We start from the raw sequence: 22,594 nt of genomic DNA, 5'->3' as shown, positions 1-22,594 counted from the left end.
AGTATGTACTCATGCAAGAGGATAAGATCCCCAGAGCAGCATGGCACAGCAGAATGTTTCAGGAGCATGAATTGGTGTGAGACCTTTGCCTTGAACATTAGGATCTATGTACTTCATAAGGTTTTGCTAATCACAAGCACATCAAATCACAGCAGTGTGAAGAATGCAAGTGGGAAACACCAAGGTACTTTAAATAAATAACTTATTTATTCAAAATAGTTCTCTTACCTTATTCACAGTTTCAAGTTTAAAATGAAAAAGTGATAGTACCTATTCTTTACCAATGTCACACAAAGTCAAAGAAAAGTGAGTCCTTTAGAACATGCACTGAATAGAGACCTGCACAATTATCAGTCTTCAGAAACCCCGCCCACAGCTAGAAAGGGTACACTTTTGTGCAATTTAGAACACATTGATGTGCAGAGTGTTTCTACAAGCCATGTGAACCCGTAAAATCACTTGGATAAAAGTTCTCTTGACCAAAGTAACATTTTATCCAAAATAATCTCATCTTATACTCAGGTGTTTTAACATACTTCTAGAATATTTGCAAGAATAATCACATCACAGGAGGTCTTGTTACCACTAAGGAACCTTGTACTTCTCTAGGAAATACATTCGAGAAGCTTTTGGTTCCATTTTGGTTTTTCACCTTCACAGAAAGAGCCAAAGCACCCCACATGCTCTGCCTGATATAGGAAGTGAGTTTCTACCGCAGAGTTCGTTAAATGGTGTTTCCTCATATTTAATAAGACTCAGCACCAAGTGGGCAAAACAGCTCCAGACTGGGAAGGCACTGATAGACAGCCCCCAGGTACAACTCTGGGTCAGGGGACAACACTGCTACTCGATCCGCTGCTCCCAGATGCAAGCTGTTCCAGCAAACAGATGATGACTTCAACTCTCTCCAGCACAGTTGAGTTTCTGTTGGCAGTCGCTCTCAAAAGCTGGGAGTAGATCTGCTTGTTGGTTTGGAGGACTGCATCTTCTTCAGCGTTACTACTCAGTTAAAAACAGACAGGTGAAAGGAACAGAGGGAGGAGCTGGAAATAGCAGGCACTTGCTAGAGCAGCCACATTTATTTATGGTTGCTCAGAGAATCAAAGAAAGACCATTGCCTTAGTGGCAAAGGCACTGGGAAAAGACACAGTGAGCAACCACAAAAACATGGTCAAATCCATGTCATTGAGAAAGCAGAGTGGGAGCTGAGACTGGTAAGGGCACGGAGAGGCTAGGTGGCCATTCCTCTACTCACCAGCCCACATCCCAGCTGGCAGCTGAACTCTGGCTGTCACAGACTCCTGACTCAATTTATTACAACTTGTACAGATCATGCCCTTTCTTAACCTACTGTTACCCACTGAACTAAAGTTACTACTCAAAGGCTACACATGTCAAATGGATCTTTTTCCATTTAGTAGCTTACCTTATTTACCATTTTACTCATAAAGCTAATTACTTTGTGTATCTGGTTTCATGATGTCATTAATTACTTCTTTGTCCTATACAAGAGGGCTCCATGAGCCTCAGATTTTGTTTTATAGCTTTTCATCTCAAATCCTAAAGCCTACAAAATGTTAAGAGGTCCCACTCTGCTACAGCAAGGAATGCTAAAATGATGAGAACAGCTCAATTCTTAATCCAAAGTGAAATAAATCCCCTGCAACTTAATAAACAAAATTTGTACTTTGTGAAACAGCACCTATGTAACTAACATACCATGAAGCACACTCTCAACAGCCTGAAAAATAATTCTCAATAAGAAAATTAATCTTAATTTTTTAGATCTCACTGTATTTACTGGAAACCTATGTAAGTTAAGCTTTTCAATTATTAAGCCCACTTTCTTATTTGGCCTCAGGCTAGGGGGGGAACAGCAGTCAAAATAAAACAAACTACTAAAGTTCTTTTCTGTTTAAGGTCACATTTTGATTTCCTTTTCTCCAAGAAGATAACTAGGTCTGCTTTTTCAACAATAAAATTATTAGCTGTTTTCACCTGCATATGAGTCAAACAAAGAAAATCACTGACTCAGTAACCACAGTGATCTGCTTCAAACTTGCCACAGTATCATATTTCTTTTGTTTAATAAACCTGAAAACACAAATCGGCTCATAGGACATGTAGCCTGTATGAAAACTTCAGATTAAAATTTTCTTCAACTCAGGTGTGATGGCATACACCTTTGATCCCAGCACTCCAGAGGCAGAGGCAGAGGCAAGTGATCTCTTGAGTACAAGCCCATCATGGTCTACATAGTGAGTTCCAGAACAGCCAGGGCTACACAGAGAAACCATATCTTGGAAAAAAAATTTTTTTTTCTTCAACATTAATAACCTGATCAGAAACAAAAATTACTTAGGTCATACATAGGACTATTGTGATAACATTATCAAAAGACTCAAACAATTACCTGATTTCCAATCACTTAAACCACTGATTTGGGAAAAATCATTGAATTAGTTCACAGAATCCTATATATACTGCCACCTTGTGGACACCAATAAATCTTAAAAACCTACCTGCAGTTAGGTTTTTAGGCAGTAAAAGCCAAGAGCCTCCTCTTCACTATGTGTTATTTACTATGTGCTGCTTTCTGGTCCTCTGCAAAGATGTACGGTACATCCGCTGCATGGTAGTGAACATGCTAACATGCCTCGCTGCACACTTGAGACTTCTCACCTCCTTAGGTGAGAGACAATTACTCAGGGGGTGACTGAGGTATGCCCAAATCAACTAAGTCTTGGCGCCCTTGGTCCTCCCTTCCCAAAGAGGCTGAAAGAGCATGGGAGGAGTATGGCTGGCAGTAGCCAGCATGTGTGAAGCCAGTCTCTCTGAGATATGGTATAACGGGATGGGGCACAGCCCAGGATGTTAGGAATCACCTTCCACAGTCCTACCTCACCCTAAAGGTATAATCACCCCTTCTCCACCTTCTAACACTCTTGGTGGATCCTGACACTAGGTATACTGAACCCCAGAGAAAAATATATTTTCCCCTACACATGATAAAACTGAGCTTATAGTAGACACAGTCAAGGATTAGCAAGATTTAGCATAGGTCTTAGCAACCCACAGACAGCATTTTTCTTTCTTTACTGAGAACTTTCATCCCTTTTCATTTAAAGCCGGCATATTCAAACTGTTAACATCACTGCCCTTTTTGCAGTCTGGGGCCATTATGAAGCAAGACAGAGGCTACATGAATGCAAGCCATCAGCACTACAACACGCTGATGACTGAGAAGCTACTAAATGACTAACAGACTAACAGTGTGTATGGTGCAGATATGCTGGACAAAGGCATGATTTACATCCTGAGACAGCATGCACTTTATCAGGCTGTGCAGTGTGGTGCACACACTTAGAAATTGTTTACTTCTGGAATATTCCACTTAATAATTTGGACTAGAGTCAACTAAAGTAAAACTTCGGAGGTAGAACTTTAGCCATGGACATCTACCTACTATTGTTAGAACTTGGGTTCTACGGTATACAAAAGGTTGTCATGGCAAGAAGAAATGCTCAACTGTGTAACTTGAATTCTCTCTGGGCATGTTATAAAAATGAGCTCAACTGTCTGAGTTTTACCTGCCAGGTAAAAACAGACCAAACCAGCCTCTCCTGTCCTAACAGATGTCCAGTTTTCATCACTTCAGAGCAAAGCAGTAGAGGCAATTAAAAAAAAAGTTAAAAAGAAAAAAAATAGCAAACAGGGCAGAGACAACAGTGAGGGGCTACCTCATGGGGGCTTGAAATGACCATAGTCAATGAGAGAGGCACTAAGAGAAAACTCTGAAACTGCACAAGATCAGATTGCTTAACATAAGCAAAAAGCAATTTGTGGAGTGATGGACTGTGTGTCACGGTTCTGGTAGACAGAAACTTTGGAATGCTGAATGCTGTCAAAACTCCCAACACTGAGTCACATTGTGTATAAAATTAACACATAAGGCAAAAATTATCTTACATATATCCCAAGATAACTGGTAAGACAAACTTAACTACTAACAATGATGTATGTGGGTGCATTTTCTTTTACTTTTATTTATTTTTCCATGTTTTGTAATATGGGTTAGACTGCATTTGTGGTTTTATATCTTGTTCACGATGTTGTAGTACTTAGTACTCAATTTCAAGTTAAGGATGCCAAAGAACAGCTCTGATGAAACAGAACACTGCACATATCAGACGAGGAACCTGGGAACACTCTGGCTGTGTACTTGATAGTTTTTCTCCCCACCTTAACACCCCAGCTTCCGAGACTAACATTCTACTATACCTTTAAGGGTGCAACTAGCCCTCAGCAGTCCTGAATTCACATAAAAAGCATGCTTATAAGTGTTACTACAAACAATTTAGGGTCTTCATTCCAGGGCTACTTGTCTCTTCAATATTATAATTACCTTATGAATAGGCAGTAGGACATGGATATGACTCTTACCCAACAAGGGAATAATACTTAAAAATTTTGCATTTTGTATGCATAACATAAAAAAATACAACAACCTACGTGTTCTTTAAATCAATGGAGATTTCATGTTCTTTCCATAGGTGAAACATTAGCAAAGAAGGTTCAAGAAATAACCATGTAATTTACCTCATTTTCCTTTTAGATGTCGAGAGCAGTTTGATGGATTGAAGGAGAAGGAATGACAGACGAGATTCAAATATACTAAGGAGTTTGATCACTTCTTCCCGATTAAGATTAGGTGAAGAATCAGCAGCCGGTGTAGTTTCATCATTCTTAGGCTAAAGACAGCACAGTTACTTCATCTAAGCTGCCCTCCTTTCATGTTTTATATACAGTGATGGCAAAGCTGCCTCTTCAATCCAGCAGATTATGGAATCACAAACAGAAAGCAGACTGAAAAGCTCTCTAACACATATACATATAAACCCCCACACCTAAGAAGTGCTGACATAAAAGAAATGAATTTTGCATGGAAATTTTATGACTACCCAACACTGACTGGTTGTTACAGAAACAATATGGAAACAGATACCACCTAGCCAGGACCCAGGGATAGAAAAGTAAGGGAGGCAGGAGCACAGGCCACTCAGCAGAAATGCTGGACTATACTGTGGAGCTTGTGGAACAAATAAATGCTCCTGGGAAGCTGGCTAGGACTGAGAGCACAGCCTTCCCTGCTCTTGGAAAGCAAAAAGACACCTCCAAACAAGAATGAAGTTACAAGGCTTTGTAATTTGCGAACAGGTCCCTTTGTAACTATGGCTACTAAAGATCATTCTATATAAAAGATATACATGCATTAAAGTGAGTCAGTCAGTAATGCAATCATGCAAATATAACCACTGGCCTTTGCCTGAACTGTCCAAGGCTGTGCTTTGAGGCTCCTATGCAGTGTGTGGCCATGAGCTGATGAACTTACAACACGGACACAGGGAAGGTAACTGGACCCTGTTACCTTCTCAGTGTTGTCTCTGGAGACTGCACATACAGCTCCCCCACCCACGTAATTGGTGTAAACTAAAGTTCCCAAGGGGTGGGTGGGGGAGCTGTATGTGGGTTAATGTTAAAGATTCTACAGGACTGATTAAAACTTCCACAACTGTGAAGCGCTGGAAAGCTGCAGGTCAAATCATCTTAGACTATCTTTGGTACCCTTCAGAGACACTCCCTGCCCACCTGTGTCTTACCTAACATCCATCCTTGTGACAATGAGGTAAATTCTTCTGTAATTTACTGATAGATTCCTAGCTTCTGCCAACCCAAAGGCTAAGGATACTATCAGCTAGCATTGGAGGCCTATCTGTAACAGAGATGCCCCACTTTCTTTTATTGTAACTCACCTGTATGATATTCCCACCAATGTATTTAATTGGTTCTATTACTATATGCCTTCAGAAAACTGATGATACTCATCTGTGTTCCCAGGCTGTGATCAGCTATGTGGCTGCAGTATAAACTTATCTCATTCCTTCTTAGTGATGAGAGCTATGTTTCTGCATCAACACTGGGCTAGTTCTTACAAGTGTATATGCTACAAAGAGGCTTCTTCATATCCTGGCTCATTCTGCACGTGGCCTGTTCCCTTTCCATTTCACCATGCTCAACGTAGTTAGAGAACCTTTACCAGGACAATGGTGCCATGGTACTTGGATCTGCTAACGTGGATCACAATTATGGGCCAATGAGCTTCTTTATAACTTACCCAGTTTCCAGTATTTTGTTATAACACACAAATAGACTAAGGCTTTAAACAAATTAGTACTGTATTTTCATGCAATGATATGTGTATGTACAAACATTGTAAGTATGTGCCATATGCCTGTTACATACATTTACCATTTAGCATAAGACATACAAAAAAAAGTTTTCTTCAATTACCTGGTCACATTCCTCCATGAGCTCCTTCCGGATGAGCTGGAACGCATGCTCAGTTTTCACCATGATATCAAGCGCCCCAGATAATGTTTTTAACTTTCCAACATTGCTATTCTGACCTAAAATAAATACAAATAATCATTTCTAAACTACAAACCTATGAAGCCACCCAGTGTTAATGTTACTTTCAAGCACTATAAAGGCAGCTTGTGACAATCCTAACAAACCAAAAACTAACCTGTTTACTAATTTTTCTTTTGAAAAACTCAGCCTAGCCAAAGCATTATACTACAATAATACCTTTAACTTTTTAATGTAGTTGTAGTAATGTTCTCTTGCCTCAAGCATTTGACTCTGTATGGTGAGCTCACAATTTCTCTGCAATAGGAGCCAGTGGCTAAAGCATTAGGTTACATGGGACCAATAGACAAGTGCCTAGAGTTCAAAGGTCACCCTACTATTTAGTTGTTTGAAGTTGGTTGGGTTAGTTTAGCCTTATTATTGGTTGTCCTACTGTAAATGTACCTCACACAAACTAAGTCATATGTTTACGGTACACATTAACATCCCTAACCACAAGTGCCTGGGCACAGAAACAATTTAGATCTTGTCTCCCTATTTTGGAGAAGGCGTATAGATTTTACAGGCTGAGCTCCTCTAATTCCAAAATCAGATTATCAGGCATGTTCCAAAATCCAAAGTTTTAATAAATTAAATTTGTAACACTGAAAAATCAAGATGAGGGCTGCAGAGATGGCTCAGAGGTTAGGAGCACTAGCTGCTCTTCTAGAGGTTGAGTCCAATTCCCAGCAACCACATGGTGGCTCACCATTGATACTGAGATCTGGTACCCTCTTTTGGCATGCACATCTACATGCAGACAGATCATTATATACATAATAAATAAATAAAACTTAAAAAAAATCAAGATGAAATAAAATGAGTTGTAGTACTTCAAATAATAGTTTCCTTACCGTAAGAGGTATCAAAAGCTACCACTGCAGGCAAGGGGAGCCCTGGCAAGAACCCCAGGGAGGGAACCCTGGAAGCATTAAGTGGCCAAAATGTTGACTTAACCTCTCCTGTGAAGATGACACACGATGAAGCCCTCTCACTTCCTGTCACCCTTCCCCACTTTCTTACCTGTCTGAGCTCAAGCAGGGATTATTACAGCAGCATTCCCTCACACACTATGAAGGCTTCCAGGTGTCACTTCCATAGTTAAAGGGAATGAGTGAGGATCATGGTTCCCAGGCTGCTGCTTTTCTATCCCAAGCTTTCCAGACGGTTTCAGTCTTAAAAACCTCTACTCACTCCTCAGGTTTTAAAAAGTATTTCAAGAAGTGTAGGGAAGGATCTAACTATGGGCAAATGAACAAGACAATGGTCCTGCTTATATCCAAGAGCCATACACACAGCTTGGCCTCCTCCTAACGTGATGCAGAAAACAGCCACCACACACACATCTGAGAAGTCAGACTTACTGCTCATCTGAAATTCTGCAAATGCCACCCTTTCTAACTGCACTCTAAGCATTTCACAGGGAGCATCTTTGAGAAGCTGAAAGAGCTTTGCTGCTTTGCTGTAGTGTAGATCTGCCAGCACTCGGTGTTGCTTCCTAAGGTGCTCATCACCAACCTACAAACAAAAATAATATAACAATAAAAAAAAAAAATCCTAAGGCTCAGGCTTCAGTATTCTTACTCAATTCTTCTGCCTGCATCATTTTTATTACTTATTGTGCTATAAGTTTTAAGTTCATTGAATTAGAATCCTACTTAGTACCTGCTATGGACTAAGACATGACTAAGACGACCATGAGAACCATGAGTTCTCAGTAAGCCAACTACTAAACAGTGAGTTCTAGGTCGTCTGAATGGCACAGACAGTCCTTGTCTCAAGACACTCAGGTAAAAAAGTAAGTAAAATTCAGCCAAAGAAACACGGGACTCCATGCATCAGTGCAGATGAGTCTCAGAGACAAGATGGTCAATGACAGGTAGTGAGCCATGAGAGAGAAAAGGCAATATAACTCCTTCCTTCAAGCTCTTAGCAAATTAAAAATGAATAAAACTCAGTTGTAAAATACAGGGGATCTAAACATGAAAGACCATCTAGGAGGGAGACCAGGGCTTTATAGAGCAGTCTTCCATTCTCTGACCTCCAGTCCAAGCACACTGGGGCTTCCTTATCATTCTTTCAATATGTATTTTCCATTTCACAAAAATGGGAAAACTATATTTAAAATTTTATTTAAAACATTTTAATTATGTGTGGAAGAGGAGTATATGTACTTGAGGGTAGGAGCCTCCTGCAGTGGCCAGAGGCACTGGATCCTCCTGGATCTAGAGTTACAGCTGTCTGATGTGGGTGCAAGGAATAGAACTTGAGTTTTCTGAAAGGTCTCTCTTCAGCCTTAAGAATAGCATTTTAAAATGTACACAGAACTATTACTATACAAAGCCTAATTACATTTAAAACAAGTATTAAGTAATTTAGCCAGGATTTCCACACTAAGACCCAATTATAGTAAGTACATGGTATAGATGGAAAGGGAAAAGCATTGTCATGCTAAGAGGAGGCAGCATTTAAAATAGACAAAAAACAATTAAAAGGGGTGGGGACTATTTTTAAATAAATGAGGCATGGAATTTAATCTGGGACAATCCTACCTGGTTCCTCAGACAGCTGTGGTACATGGAAGCCAGCCTGTGATGGATGGTTGCAGCTCGGTACTGACAGAGGGGTTGCCGAGCAGTTGCAGAGTCAACGTCACAGTGCTTCAGGGACTTCATCATAGCCTCGCTAACTTCTTTCTCAATCTGTCCACACATTTCAATGGGAAGGGGGGGAACAAGCTTATAATCTTTTAAGAACTTTCATATTAAATATTGCTTTCTAAAAAATGGTTACTGATGTGCAATATTAAATAAAGAAATAAGTACTGTTGACCTCAGTTTAAAACCCAGAAACTCTTTCACCTGCTCTTGAGCTTTTCTGGACAATGGAGCATAATCTTGCTGTAGGGTTGCCATGGTAAAGTATGTAGTGGACAATTCCCAATTCACAGAATCCCAAACAACTGGGTGCATGTCTCTCGTTCCCAGTGACCTCAGCGCTTTCAAATAGTAATCGACAGCCTGTGAAGAGGGAAAGTGTGAATTTAGGACTCTGTTAAACATGTGCAAAGAATACACTGAAATGAAACATGCTTTAAACCACTTGGACGTCAATTTAATCTGAGAGAATTAACAAAAGGACAGTCTCACAAAGAAGGGAGACAAGAGAATCAATGTTTTTAGTAAAAGATGTCTTTGAACAGACAGAATGCCTCTCCAGGGACTGTCCTTGGTGCAGCTTTCTGACCCAGGGTGATGGAGGAGGATGTACTCTGTTGTTTTTTATTTTTTTCACTCTGAAGGAAAATTATTCTGTATAGCTAGTAAACTACAAAAAATTACTTTTTCTTAAAAAAAATTAATTTTCTCACTTTCATCTTCAAATACCTGCCCACATATTCTCACAATAGTCATATTAAGCTCCATCACCCAGCAATACTTGCTACGATTTAGGTAACTATTTATTAACTGTTGTGGATACATAGGTTTTTGGGTGTTTTTTTTTTTTTTTGTTATTTAAAAATGTACTATGCAGTCTATTTTCACAAGTGCTTAATTTAGTTTCAAAAGAGCTGAAAATTTAAGTGGTCATGTCAAAGACTACTTGTTTGGAGTTGGTTTTCTCCTTTGACCATGTGAGCTCTGAGAACTGAACTCAGGTCATCAGGTTTGGTGTCAAGTGTCCTTGCCTCCTGGGCCACATAGGCTCATTTCTTGTACCCTCTCCAACACTAGAGACAATGTGCAACTTGGTAAATAAAGTCAATGCCTGTCTCTGCTAGGTAGCTTACAATCCTCCTTGTGCTTTAGTCTCCAACGTGCTAGGGTTACATGAATGCAGCAAACAGCTCAGAGTCATTCCTTCAACTGACTTTCTCTTTTGTGTCTGTGTTTGCTACATGTGTGTGGGTACATGCAGAGGCAAGGAGAGAGCTTTGGGTCCTCTGAAGCTATAGGCAGTTGTGATCTGTCCAACATGGCACATAAACGCCAGTCCTCTGGAAGAATACCAAGCATTTTCAATTGCTGAGCCATCACTTCAGGTTCAATTTTTATGTGTAATATAAATTGTAATTTTTAAATTAAAAAAAAAAACATTGAGCATTTACTTTAAAAGGTTATTTGCTCTTTTGCATATTCAAATTTCTTAACTTTTCTTCCTACCTTAAGGGTGTATTCACCTCTGACCTTACTTATCATTTGTGCTCTGATCATTGCTGCTAGACTTCGACCTGCTTCCACCTTTACTCTCTGATGTTCATTTCTATCTCCCATGCTGGGTGGGGCACACACCCTTCCATCTGTATCTTCTGGTACTTTCCCAGTTTCACTCTCTCTTTGCCGATCTTTAGTACACTGAACTCCAGCTGCATCAACACCACTTCCCCCAACAGTTCCAAATGCCATCCTCAGCACTAACACCTTACTATTCCTATGAGCTGTTTACTCCTTTGCATCAAAATGCTGTAATCACTTTTAGTTTTATTTAGTGATGAAACTGAGTAGATGAGGCCTGATGTAAAGGCAACCACCTTACCTTGCTGTAATACAAGCCCTCTTCTGGAGAGAACTCCCGTTTGAACTCATCCTCTGCACCACAGTGCGCCTGTGCACAGACCCGCATGAGTCTTCCTGTGTTGCACAGCAGAAGGGCAGCATTTGTAGCATCGTCAATCGACTCAAAGTTGTGAATCCCCTTTTCAAAACAAGAAAAGCTTTTTTTCCACAATTGTTGCTCTGCAGCAGACACAGATTTGCTCACTTCACAAAGAAAGAAAGAAAACAATTGCATAAGCAGAGATCAGTGTGAACCCAATGGGGTCAACTGTAGCACTCTCTCTGATGCCTGTCACATTCTTCATGAGTCACTAAGGTGAAGCAGTAACTCCCACTAGCTTACAACGTGACTATACTTAGGATCAGGTCTTTGAAGAGAGTGATTAAGGTTAAATGAGGTCATTTAGAATAAGGCCCTGAGCCATACTAAAATCTTCAGACCTAAAGAAGCTAAATACCAAGAAGGATCATAGGGAGGCTGCTTAAATCTCATTCAGAATGGCAAACAGGATAGACACCAGAAGCAGTGGAAGAGAGCCTACTATAGGGGGTCCTCTGAAAGGCTCCACCCAACAGGGAATCAAAGCAGCCACTGAGACTCACAGCCAAACTTTGGGCAGAGCACAGAGAGTCTTACAGAAGAAGCGGGGGGAGGGAATAAAGGACACGTAGGGGATAGGAGACCACCAAAGCTAAAAAATCTAAGCCCAGGGGGGCCTGCAGAGACTGATGCACCAAGCAAAGACGATGCCTTGACCCCCTGCTCAATGTAGCTGGTTGGCAGCTCAGTCTCCATGTGGGTTCTCAAGTAAGGGAAGCAGGGGCTGCCTCTATCATGAGCTCGATTGCCTGCTCTTTGATCACTCGCCCCTGGTGATTCGGTCTTGCCAGGCCACAGAGGAAGAGGATCCAGGAAGTCCTGATGAGACTTGATAAGCTATGGGCAGATGGCAGAGAAGAATTCCCCCTTTCATGGACTAAGGGAAGGAGGTGGGGGGAGGGGTGAGCTGGTAAAGTTGAGGGAGGGGGGCTTTAATCAGGATATATAATGAATAAATTGTGAAGAAAAAAAAATTAAAAAAAAAAAGAAAGAATGAGGCGCCCTGAACTGATATGACTGATCTCTGCAAGAATGGGAAGAGACACAAAAAGTACACACAGAGAAAAGACTTTATGAAAACACAGTGACTTTCTGAAATACAGAAAAAGAAATCTGAGAGAAATCCAATCCTGATGGTGTCTTGACCTTGGACTTCCAGGATTCATAACTAGCAAGTGTAAATTCTATTACTTAGCACTCTCAGCAGACTAACACATTTAATCACAGCCAATCAAAAACAACTAAGTAAAGATAACTGAGCAAAGCACTGTATTATAAAACTTCAAACACACATCATGGTTCCACAGTTTTAAGAGACTACAGTCTGTGTTTTATCTAGTTTGCCTTGATTCTGACTATACCACATGCTCTCCCCCACTGACAAACTCCAGATGTCCCTTGGGCACTCAAGGACTCCCACCAACAATGAACTCTGGAGGATCATTTGCATCCCCTGGGCCAAGGCAGTTCACAACTTAGCAGGCAAATGGAGGTGTTCAGTTTATCTGTGGCCCTCAGTTCCAGCCTGGCCCCTCCCCTTTTCTCCTAGCACCTAGTTTTTGCACTAACAGCTCCTCTAGTGGCTTTATGTACCACCCTTACAGGGATGCTTTTCATACTGGATAGCACCCTCCCTTATACAGCTCTCAGAACACTTACCATCAACTAATAAATCAGACCATTCCAGATGCATAGTCCACAAACCAATCCAGTGCAGCCTAAGCCTCTACCCACTGCTTCCTGAACTCACATGTGGCCTTTGGCTGCTACCCTCACCCCAGGCTCCTGTGCTCTGCACAATAATCCTCCAGAGGCTTCCCTTCCTCATTTGCATCCAGATACTTCTAAGGGATTGCCTACTCAATAGTAACATCTTTCCTAAAGCCTTCAAATACCCTACAACTGGGACAGCTTCCCCTTCCACTGCACTTCATGTACTTTTTAGCATATTTCCCAGAGATCTGCATTTAGAGCAGACTTTGCCAGCTGCACATCCAATATGGAATCTGGCACATAGTTGGCTGTCCTGGCTGTTTCTGAATTGACCGGTCTAAAGTACAGAATTTAGAATGGAAAATAACAGAAAGAATGAATCCCAGAGGAAATAATGTTTTCTCTAACTTTATTTCTTAAGATTTGCAACAAAGAACCTTGTAGTTACACACCCTCAAGTACCAGTCCTTTGCTCCACTCACAATTAGTGCAACTGATTCTCCAAGCACAGGAATGAAGAGAAAGACATGGAGGACACTCACCTACTCGCTCACCCTGCAGTGCAGCAGCCTGATTCATGTAAAACACACCGATTTCGTTCCTAATGTTTCCCATTCTCTTCAACACTTGTACATAGTGTTCTGGATTCTGACTTTTTAAGTCACTAAATTGCAAGATTTCATTAGCAGCCTCATAACATTTACAACTAACTGAAAGCTGACTTTCCAAGTCTGTAGACAGATCTGTTGCCCATGCAAATCCTTAAAAAAAAAAAAAAAAAATCAACACAAGTGATATTATGAACCCGTCCTCCTTAGTACCTACAATGCCTGTCATTTTAAGAAAAAAGTGTAATACAGTATAAATACAGATTCCATCAATACAGCAAAGCTTTTCAATGTCATAGTAAAAATGTCTATTAATAAAATGGTATTTTTTTCTAGATTAATGAAGTATTTTTCTGTCTATAAATACGAAATATTTCTACCACTCAGATTTTCCTAGGTTACTTGTATAGACCAAAGGTCTTTATGACACTTAGGCAACTATGCTGCTTGTGTTGTTTGGATTGATGGGACCAGCTCCTGAAAGAAAACAGATGCCAAGCTTAAGTCATTGAAGAGGCTGCTGGGTGACATTAGACTCAGCATGGCACCACATCCAATACCTGGGGGAAATGGTGCTAGTCCTGTTGTGACACTAATGCATGGGAGACACTAAAAAGTATTATAAATGAAATCACTATGAAGGGAGAAGTAAAATCTTCCAGAATTTTCCCACTGTGGCTATTAAAATAATCATTTCAGAAAGAGAAAGGAAAGAAAGGGTAAAATTACTAGGAAATGATACATCTCTCTCTCTTCTAGTATTCCACACTAGTTGTAATTACCCAAGACTAACACTTACACCTCACTGCAGTGTGCTCAGATGGTTGCTATGAGCCAAGGATCCTGCTCCTTCAGTTAAATCTTCCTTTAAGCACCCATGAAAAAATCATATGGCTATAAGTTAACTTTCTCTTAGCTCCTTGGGTCCACTCAGAAGGTATTTAACCCACTTTCACCAACACTTCCCCTTAATGGAATTAAAGGTGTATACACCATGCCCACCCATGCTCAATTTTAAAACTTGAAAAGTTATGACATGAAACAGTTAACCAAAAGACTAATATTCCTGACACTTTTGAAGCATACTTAAATATTCATGAGCTGGGCAGATAATCCCACTGTGAACAAGGGAGGTGTCCACATACCCTGGCAGCTGGACTCTCTGTGGAGACTGTGGAGGATCTCCTGGTCTTCTTTTGTTTGGTAATTAAACTCCTCAAGGTGTGCTGCTCTGTTATTTGCATTCTGGGCCAACATGAGTTGGATGTCACCGCAGAGTGTCAGATATTGAGAAAGAAACAGCAGCACTTCAGAAAGCATGTTGGTGCAGAGGCAGCAGTAAGTATCTGTTTGAACAATGGTGAGAGGGAGAGCCCACAAGGACATCAGAATTGATACTCATGGCAAAGGTGAAGAGGCTGTCACCATCCACTATACACATCAGATGACACAGGACTTTGCACACTTCACACCAAGATGTTGCAACACTAAAATACAACATGCTGGAAGGTGCTACTTTAAAATCAGATTTTCAAGAAAGAGGAGTGAAGGGTCATTATAACTCAGATGCTTCCCTCCCCGCGGGGCCTTCTGTTATAGTGGCTTACCATGGCTCTGTAGAGCTAGCTTAATGTATCGCAATGCTCTTCCATACTTCTGAAGACTCATGGCAGCATCAGACAAAATGTAGTAGGCCTTTGATGACTTGAGAATTAGCTGAAGTTTCATTTTATGTTGCCAAGAACCAGGGGTCATTCCAGACTGCCCAGAACAATTGCCCTTCTGAAGGGAGCCCACTATAACAGGGAGAAACATCACATTTTATCTGAATCTAAGTCTCAAAAAAACAAAAACAAAAAACCCCCACAAAACTACCTACCAGATGAAACATTCCTGACTCAGGGGCTACTGGCAGGTTGAGTAGGCTTTTCTACTTATGGCAGAGAAGAAAGCAGCAGTTTCATGGCACCCTTGTGTGGGACTTCAGCTTTCCCACTGTCAGTCACTGCTACTTTCAACTCATGACACCTACCAGCTGTCTCCAATTTCAGCATCAAACCACCAAACAGTATACATTGTAAAGCAGAGCCCCCCCAACATCAGTCCAGTGTCTTTATTCACTGGGGCCCACATGCTAAACTCTGTATTCCAGTATTCTTCCTGGCCATCAGCCAAAGCCATTTCCTACCTGTTGCTAGCAAAAATGCTTCTGTATTTTACCATTTCCTCTATCAAGAACACTCAAGTTGCCAGGCATAGTGACTCGTGCCTAACTCCAGCACTCAACAGCCTATGTTTGAAGCCAGCTTGGATACAGAAGGGCAACCATAATGAAACCATAATATAAAACCAATTCTACTGAAGTCCACCCTTATTACCTTCTCCAATCTGTTAAATGATCATTTTTATGCCAACAATGATATCAGACACAGAAAAACAGTGACACAAAGTTAAAGGATTACCTTGTTAGCACACACTGCCCAGAATACTCTAACTATACTGATAATATCAAAATACTGTGGAATTAAGAACCCCAGATCATAGCTTAACTTCTTTCTCTTTTTTGATGTAATTTCTTTATTAATGTCATACATAATTTTTAAGGTATTTTGCTGCTATGACTTATAATGGCCTGGGTTGTGCCTATATATTTTTCTTTTGCTGTCAAAAGCACTGTCTGCGTGTGAGGCACTGTGAGGACACAGAACAACAACGAAGATCTTGTTCACAGCTGTGTATATATTCAGAGCTGTTTTCACACAGGAGAACGGGATATAGGCTGGTTTTAGCACACACTCCGACAAGCGACATGAACAGCAGAGTGAAGAATGCGAATGTGACCAAGACTGATAACCTTTTCGTCCCTTCCTTCTTCCCTTTTCTCTTCCTTTTCTTTCTTCTTTCTTTTCCTTTTAAATTTTGTGTGCATTGATATTTAGTGAAGGTATCAGATCCCCTGGAACTGGAATGACAGCTGCAAGCTGCCATGTGGGTGCTGGGAATTGAACCCGGGTCCTGTGGAAGAGCTCATAACTACTGAGCCATCTCAGTCCTATCTTCCTTTTTCTTGAGTCTCACTCTACAGCCCAGACTACCACCGAATTTGCAGTGATTCTGCCTCAGCCTCTCAAGTGACAGAACTACAACTGAGCTACCAAGCCTGCATTGGGGAAGGATTTTCAACAGGGAAAAGAGACAAGCGAAGACATTTTAGATGACAACAGTGAAGTCCTGGTTCTCTGCGCACACAGAATGAGCCTTGCACACAAGGAGTACCACATAAGTACTGGACAAAGGAATCTACTCCCTCTAGCCCTGTCATTTCTACATTCATATTACCTCAACAAACAAACAAACACTCTCCCCAAGCAACAACAAAAAAACAAACTTTGAAATGTTTAAAAAAACAAACAAAACAAAAAACTGCAACTGCAGGATGGAGAGATGATGGCTCAGCAGTTAAGAGCACTGGCTGTTATTCCAAAAAGACCGAGTTCTGTTCTCAGCATCCACATGGTGGCTCACATCTCTAACTCCAGTTACAGAATATCCAATGTCCTCTTCTGCCCTCTGTGGGCACTGCATGCATGCGGAACACTGACATACATGTATATAAAACACCATACACATACAATTTAAAATTAATAAAATCTCAAAAAACCCAAACTGGAACCGACTAACAGTATAACTGGAAAGGGAAATAGAACTTACATTAAAGTGAGAAACAAGATTTTTATTTCCAAGTCCACATGGTGCGGGGTGACCTTAAAGGATCTTCTAGACATTAAAAGCTACTTATAGCTCATTCAACTATGACACAATAGCAGCTATCTCTTGTAGCTGCTCATCATGAACACAGCTCTAGGCACATTATCTAATCATTCCTTTAAATCTTCTACAAGCCTCCAAAAAGCAGATGCCAATGTCTGCAGTTTGAGAAAGAAAACATAGCTCTACTGAATAGAGATTATGTCCTTAAGTGTCAAAATCTTTATTGCTGTTGTTGGGTTTTGTTTTGGAAATAGGATTTCTCAGTGTAATAGCCCTGGCTGACCTGGAATTCTCTTTGTAGAGCAGACTGGCCTTGAACTCACAGAAATCCACCTGCATCTGCCAGGCAGAGCCAAAGTTTTAAGTGAATGGCCTGGTTCTCAATTCTTTGCTCTTAAAATATTCTAATATTTACCAAGGGCAGCAATTCCCTAAAACTCTGTTGGGCAGAAAGCTACAGAATCTTGAAATTATCCTTTAAGGAAAGGCTACTTTGACTTTCCATTTACACGCCTTCCTTCGAAACCTCTTCCAATATGTGCCTTGACACAAGCTTTTTCCTGGCTACAATACAGCATGTTACTCTACTGAAGACATTATCTGCATATCAACCAACTTACTTTTGTCCAGAAACAAGGCCATCTGCTTCTCCAGCCCCTCGGGACCACCCCTTGTGGATTCATCTTCATATTTTAACGGGATAGGAGTGCTGGGGTCAGCTGCTGGAAGGTCATTTTCCTTTTTGATGCTGCTATCTACAGATTTTAAACCCTTTAAAAAGTAGAAACACAACACACACCTTTATTTCCTTCTTAAAAAGAAAAACATCTGCTATATCTCATTCACTAGCAGTCAACCAAAACTTAAACACACAGCAGAATTACTTTCTCAGATACTTAGAACTACATGTGGTCTGAACGATTTAGAAAAAAATGGTTTGGTTTTCACTTTAGATGAAGAAAATAAAACCACTGCAGGGCATCATTCAAAATGTTTAGACACCAATAAACATGTGCTGCTTGCAAATAAGATGACTGATGATCAATGAGGAGCAAACCCAGACTTACCTCCAGCACATAGCTAAGTACGAGTCGACAGCGCTCTTCTGTGTCGTGGCAAACAGGAAATGCACAACTGGGCTTCAGAGATAAGCATTGACAAGTTACCAGGATAAGTTACCAGCATGCTACCACTACAATAAATCAGCTCACTCTCATTTCCCAAAAATTATTACAATGCTGCAAAGCAGTAATTTAGAAAAGCACTTTGTATTGAGGTTGGTGAAGTATCTGATAAAAATGTTTTTAGCACTGTTTCAAATCTTGCTTAAAAGGACCTTCCAGGATCTGTGCAGCACAACACTTAAACTTCTAGTAATTCTATTTGATAAAAAACAAAAGTGAAGAGGAGCAATGCTTTAGATAAATATAAAGACACACCAAAGCAAATAGACCAGCTTAACTTCTATTAACACTGACTGTAGCACACAGGTAAACCATCAATTTAACAGTAGGTTAACAGGTACCACCCATCACCCAAGGTCCCTTTATTTGCTTAATTAAGGAACAAAACTAGTTCATAGCCTCAAAAACTACTAAACAGTACATTTTAGATGACAACAGGACATTTCATCTTGCTAATTCCTGGGAGGCTGAAATCACACTAGCTTTCAGAGGAAAACCCACTCAGATGACTCAGGATCGTCACAGGACAAAGTGAACAAATGGAGAATTAGGGTCCCAGGAGCCCACATACTAACTCCTAAGTCATTCAACACAGGTCAGGCAAAGCTAAGACATGTTCCTGTGAAGATGACCACACTCTGTGTGTCTCCAACACCGATAAAGAGTGAACTCTGTAAAATCAGAGGATCTTAACACTCCATACCATCCTTAAATCATCCAACTGTCTTGTGAGTCCAGGGCTCTGTTACAATGCAGTTCCACATTACTACAGAAGTGTAGTAATCACATTTTAACTAGAAAAATGTGGAACTCAAGCTGAATTTAAACTAACATTTAGATAGACAGGTAATGACTTATTTGTAGGCACACATTACACGTCCTAGACAGAAGCTTACACTCTGGTGAAGACAGGGAACATATAGTACAAGGCTATCGGTAGAGAAAGGCTCTGAGAGAGATAAAACAGTACGATTTGGCCAAAGTGGTCAGGGAAGGTCTCCTGCAGTGGGTAACATTATGTAGTCAAGACATAGGCCTAGAAAAAGGCAGCTATGAAAAAGTTATCAGGAAAAGCATGTTCTAAGCAGAAGCAACAGCATAGGACCTTAGGTGACTCTGATACTTTTCTTTATGGAAAAGAAAAGGGGTGTGTGTGTGTGTGTGTGTCTGTGTCTGTGTGTCTGTGTGTGTGTGAAAAGCAGGTCAAATCAGACAATGATTTAGGGTATAAAAAAAGCTGTGCTTTCAAAAGTTATTTGGATATACTGTTCCCATCTCAAATGTACATGAGTGTATTTCAGTTCAGAAAGCAGCCAGACCTGTACCTAAACACAGGGAGGCACTGTATACGATAATCCACTGCTGCCAACAGATGGACAATAGAGTAGTGTAACTCATGCCAAGACACAGACCTAATGAGGAGGAAGTTGTTAAGGTCCATCTGGTCTCAACCACAGCAGACACAAGAGCACAAAAACAAGTACTGGTAACACAGTGGTAATTCACCAGATTTCGCCACACAGACACCAAACTGCCATCCCTTTTTCAACTCTGACTCTATCCTCATCAAACAAGCTGTAATTCACCAGCAACTCAAATACTAGACAGAAAGAGGACAATGCTGAACACTGATCACCAGAAAGGGAAATCCCCCTACGTAAAAAGTAAAATATGAATGCCTGGTTAGCACATTTGTTTATCATGGTTTTACATAATGTGAGTCAGTTACTCCAGGCAATTTTACTCCGCTGTGCGGTTTCTAAAGTCAAGTTCTAGAACACACAAAGTGAGTTATAATACCATGTTTGCAAGGCTAACAACATACATACAAGTAAAGCATGCTTACTCTGATTTGGTGAATCGACTTGTATTTTTCTGGTACTGACAGTTCTCCAACAGACTTAATTATAGCCACTGCCTTGTTATCGTCTGCTGGGTCAGAGCTTGTGCCGTAGGAGCCATTTTCATCACTATCAGGCATCTCCTCTTCCTCTTCACTGTAGCTTTCATCCGAATTCTCATTTAAAGGAGAGTCTGAACTTTCTTCCTTTTTAGGCTCATCTAACTGGAAAAGCTCTGATAGCATGTAGTTGGCTGAAGCAATAATCTTATAAAAAAAAAAAAAAGAAAAGAAAGAAAGAAAGAAAAATACATGTAAAGACAGAAGCTGCCTCACCACACTGAAAAAGTCTTAGGGGGAAGTCTAAAGCTAAGTTGTTTTCACCATAGATACCACAAAAAGAACAGTTCCCAATCAAAGTTACAAATACCGAGTATGCTATATGAAACCCAGACTGACTGTTTTCTTCCTTCTAGAAATTATGTGTACTCTGCGTCCTTCCTCCTATTCCAATGAAGACAAGCTTTCATGTGTAAAGTGTCATAAGTAGAATACTAGCAAATTCCATCTCATCCCAAGTGAGTGTCTCTTTATAACCTGTGACTATTAATCTTTAGTAGGCAACTAACAATTACTATATAATCTATGACAAGGGAGAAACTCAATATACACAAGAGGGAAAATCTAAGCATGGAATGTGAGCCTCCCTTACTGACAAATCTTGCTTCTGTAGTAAACCTATTTAAAAGGCCTTCTAATTGTGATAAAGCAAAGAAAAAATGCACACTCTACTAGGATTACATGAGTGCTCATCACTAAACAGATCTGTCCAAAAGGCAGGTTAACAGAAGCCACAAATGAAATTTTATATCTTCTAGCGGTCATGATGAAGACTTGAAATCCAGTAAACAATTTAATGTATTTAATTATACATCTACCAAATGTTCAACACACAACCTTCTCTTAAAATTCAATGTGTATTTTACATTGGCAGATGCCTCAATTCAGATTACACACATCTGTAGTGCTCAGCTACATGTACATGCAGTTAGAGGGACACAGTATGGAGAAAGGATCTGACCAGGCTCCACTGCAATAATGCTCTCCAGTATGGTAGAACTGGCTTACTCATTAGACATGGCAATCTTACCTGAGGATGTCTGCTTTTGTCCAGCAACTTAACACAGTTGAGCAGCAATGTTCTAATAGTCCCATAGTGTTTCTTGTTTTGATTTTTCTTCATCATCATGTTACAAGCAACCCTGAAAGAAAAGCATGCTAGTTTCAGAACCCACTTAGCTTCTCCTGCAGGATGCAAAAGCAGCTCATCTCGTACTCTTTAAACTACATAACTGACACAAAGATACACCTAATGCTGCACCTTAACCACCACTAAATTTTCACAGCAAAGCTGAACATTATTTGGCATAATGTGTCTGTGTATATTTCTTTGCCCCACACACTAACCTCCAAACCAGCCCCATCCTAAGATGTATTTTGTCACTATACGTATTTTAAAGCTTTTAACTTAGTGGGACTACTTCCTTATCCTAAAAAAAAAAAAATTTATTTTCAGAAAGGGTCTTGCTCTGTGGCCTAGGTGGGCCTGGAACTGGTGATACTTCTCCCCCAGCTTTCAAGGTGTCACCACCTTGTGCTGACGTCTGAGTTCTTCAAACACTCACTTGTATAAAAGGATGGCCACTGGCATTGTGAATGGGTTCTGATACTTGTCTTCAGTTTCTTCACAGAGAGTCGTGAGGTCATAGAGCTTCACAATATCACTGCCACTGGCTGAAAGAGAAACAATCCACCTCATGCTACCGCCCTCATCCAAATCACTCCTGTCCATTCAAGCTTTAGCTTACCTTTAAAGAGCCAGTAAGTATGCCCTTCTTTGGTACAATTAGACTTTAGAAATGATAAGATATTTTGTGCAATGTCTTTTATAACTTTAGTAGAAAAATTAGAGTTTTCCAAATTGGGGATTTCTTCTGTCTTTATCATTTCATACTTCTGTAAAGAACAAATAAAATGCAGTTTAGAAAACCCTGAGGCAATAGCTACTTATTGTTAACCAAACAGGTAAGTACCTCCATGTCTTTCCAGTTTGTGTTCTGTGCAACTGCCCTAAACATCTCTTGACACAATATCTCATGTACATGTAAGACTAGGCATTCCTAATATCAAACAAGGTTGTATCTTATCCTTCTACACTCATCTATTAGTCATCTCCATCTCCAGCATTTTACACTGCAATCCCCTCAATTTCCTTTCTATGTGGAAACTCTAATGTGTGACTTTGTAACAGTCTTTGGTGAGGAAACCTACCATCAACTATCCAGATCAAGTGC

General features: G+C 40.4%; 1 protein-coding gene across 2 annotated transcripts in view; it reads right to left on the bottom strand.

The window, feature by feature from the left end:
• Positions 1-185: 185 nt before the first annotated feature.
• The window catches only part of Edrf1 (erythroid differentiation regulatory factor 1), a 34,923-nt gene continuing 12,514 nt past the window's right edge, over positions 186-22,594 (bottom strand). For both annotated transcript variants that reach the window (XM_060381326.1, XM_060381328.1), the window contains 16 exons: positions 22,109-22,256; positions 21,926-22,034; positions 21,391-21,502; positions 20,247-20,507; positions 18,284-18,355; positions 17,837-17,987; positions 15,053-15,241; positions 14,591-14,791; positions 13,380-13,598; positions 11,005-11,228; positions 9,330-9,488; positions 9,021-9,170; positions 7,833-7,986; positions 6,352-6,467; positions 4,600-4,751; positions 186-999 (listed from right to left, as the gene is read on the bottom strand). In XM_060381326.1, the coding sequence (XP_060237309.1) occupies positions 828-999; positions 4,600-4,751; positions 6,352-6,467; positions 7,833-7,986; positions 9,021-9,170; positions 9,330-9,488; positions 11,005-11,228; positions 13,380-13,598; positions 14,591-14,791; positions 15,053-15,241; positions 17,837-17,987; positions 18,284-18,355; positions 20,247-20,507; positions 21,391-21,502; positions 21,926-22,034; positions 22,109-22,256 (2,589 nt within the window). In that variant the 3' untranslated portion in view covers positions 186-827. The remainder of the gene's footprint in view (positions 1,000-4,599; positions 4,752-6,351; positions 6,468-7,832; positions 7,987-9,020; positions 9,171-9,329; positions 9,489-11,004; positions 11,229-13,379; positions 13,599-14,590; positions 14,792-15,052; positions 15,242-17,836; positions 17,988-18,283; positions 18,356-20,246; positions 20,508-21,390; positions 21,503-21,925; positions 22,035-22,108; positions 22,257-22,594) is intronic.

The sequence above is a fragment of the Meriones unguiculatus genome, chromosome 1 (assembly GCF_030254825.1).
Source record: "Meriones unguiculatus strain TT.TT164.6M chromosome 1, Bangor_MerUng_6.1, whole genome shotgun sequence".
In the NCBI taxonomy this organism is placed as follows: Eukaryota; Metazoa; Chordata; class Mammalia; order Rodentia; family Muridae; genus Meriones; species Meriones unguiculatus.
The sequence above is the reverse complement of the archived record's forward strand: the minus strand, read 5'-3'. Positions and strand labels throughout refer to the sequence as shown.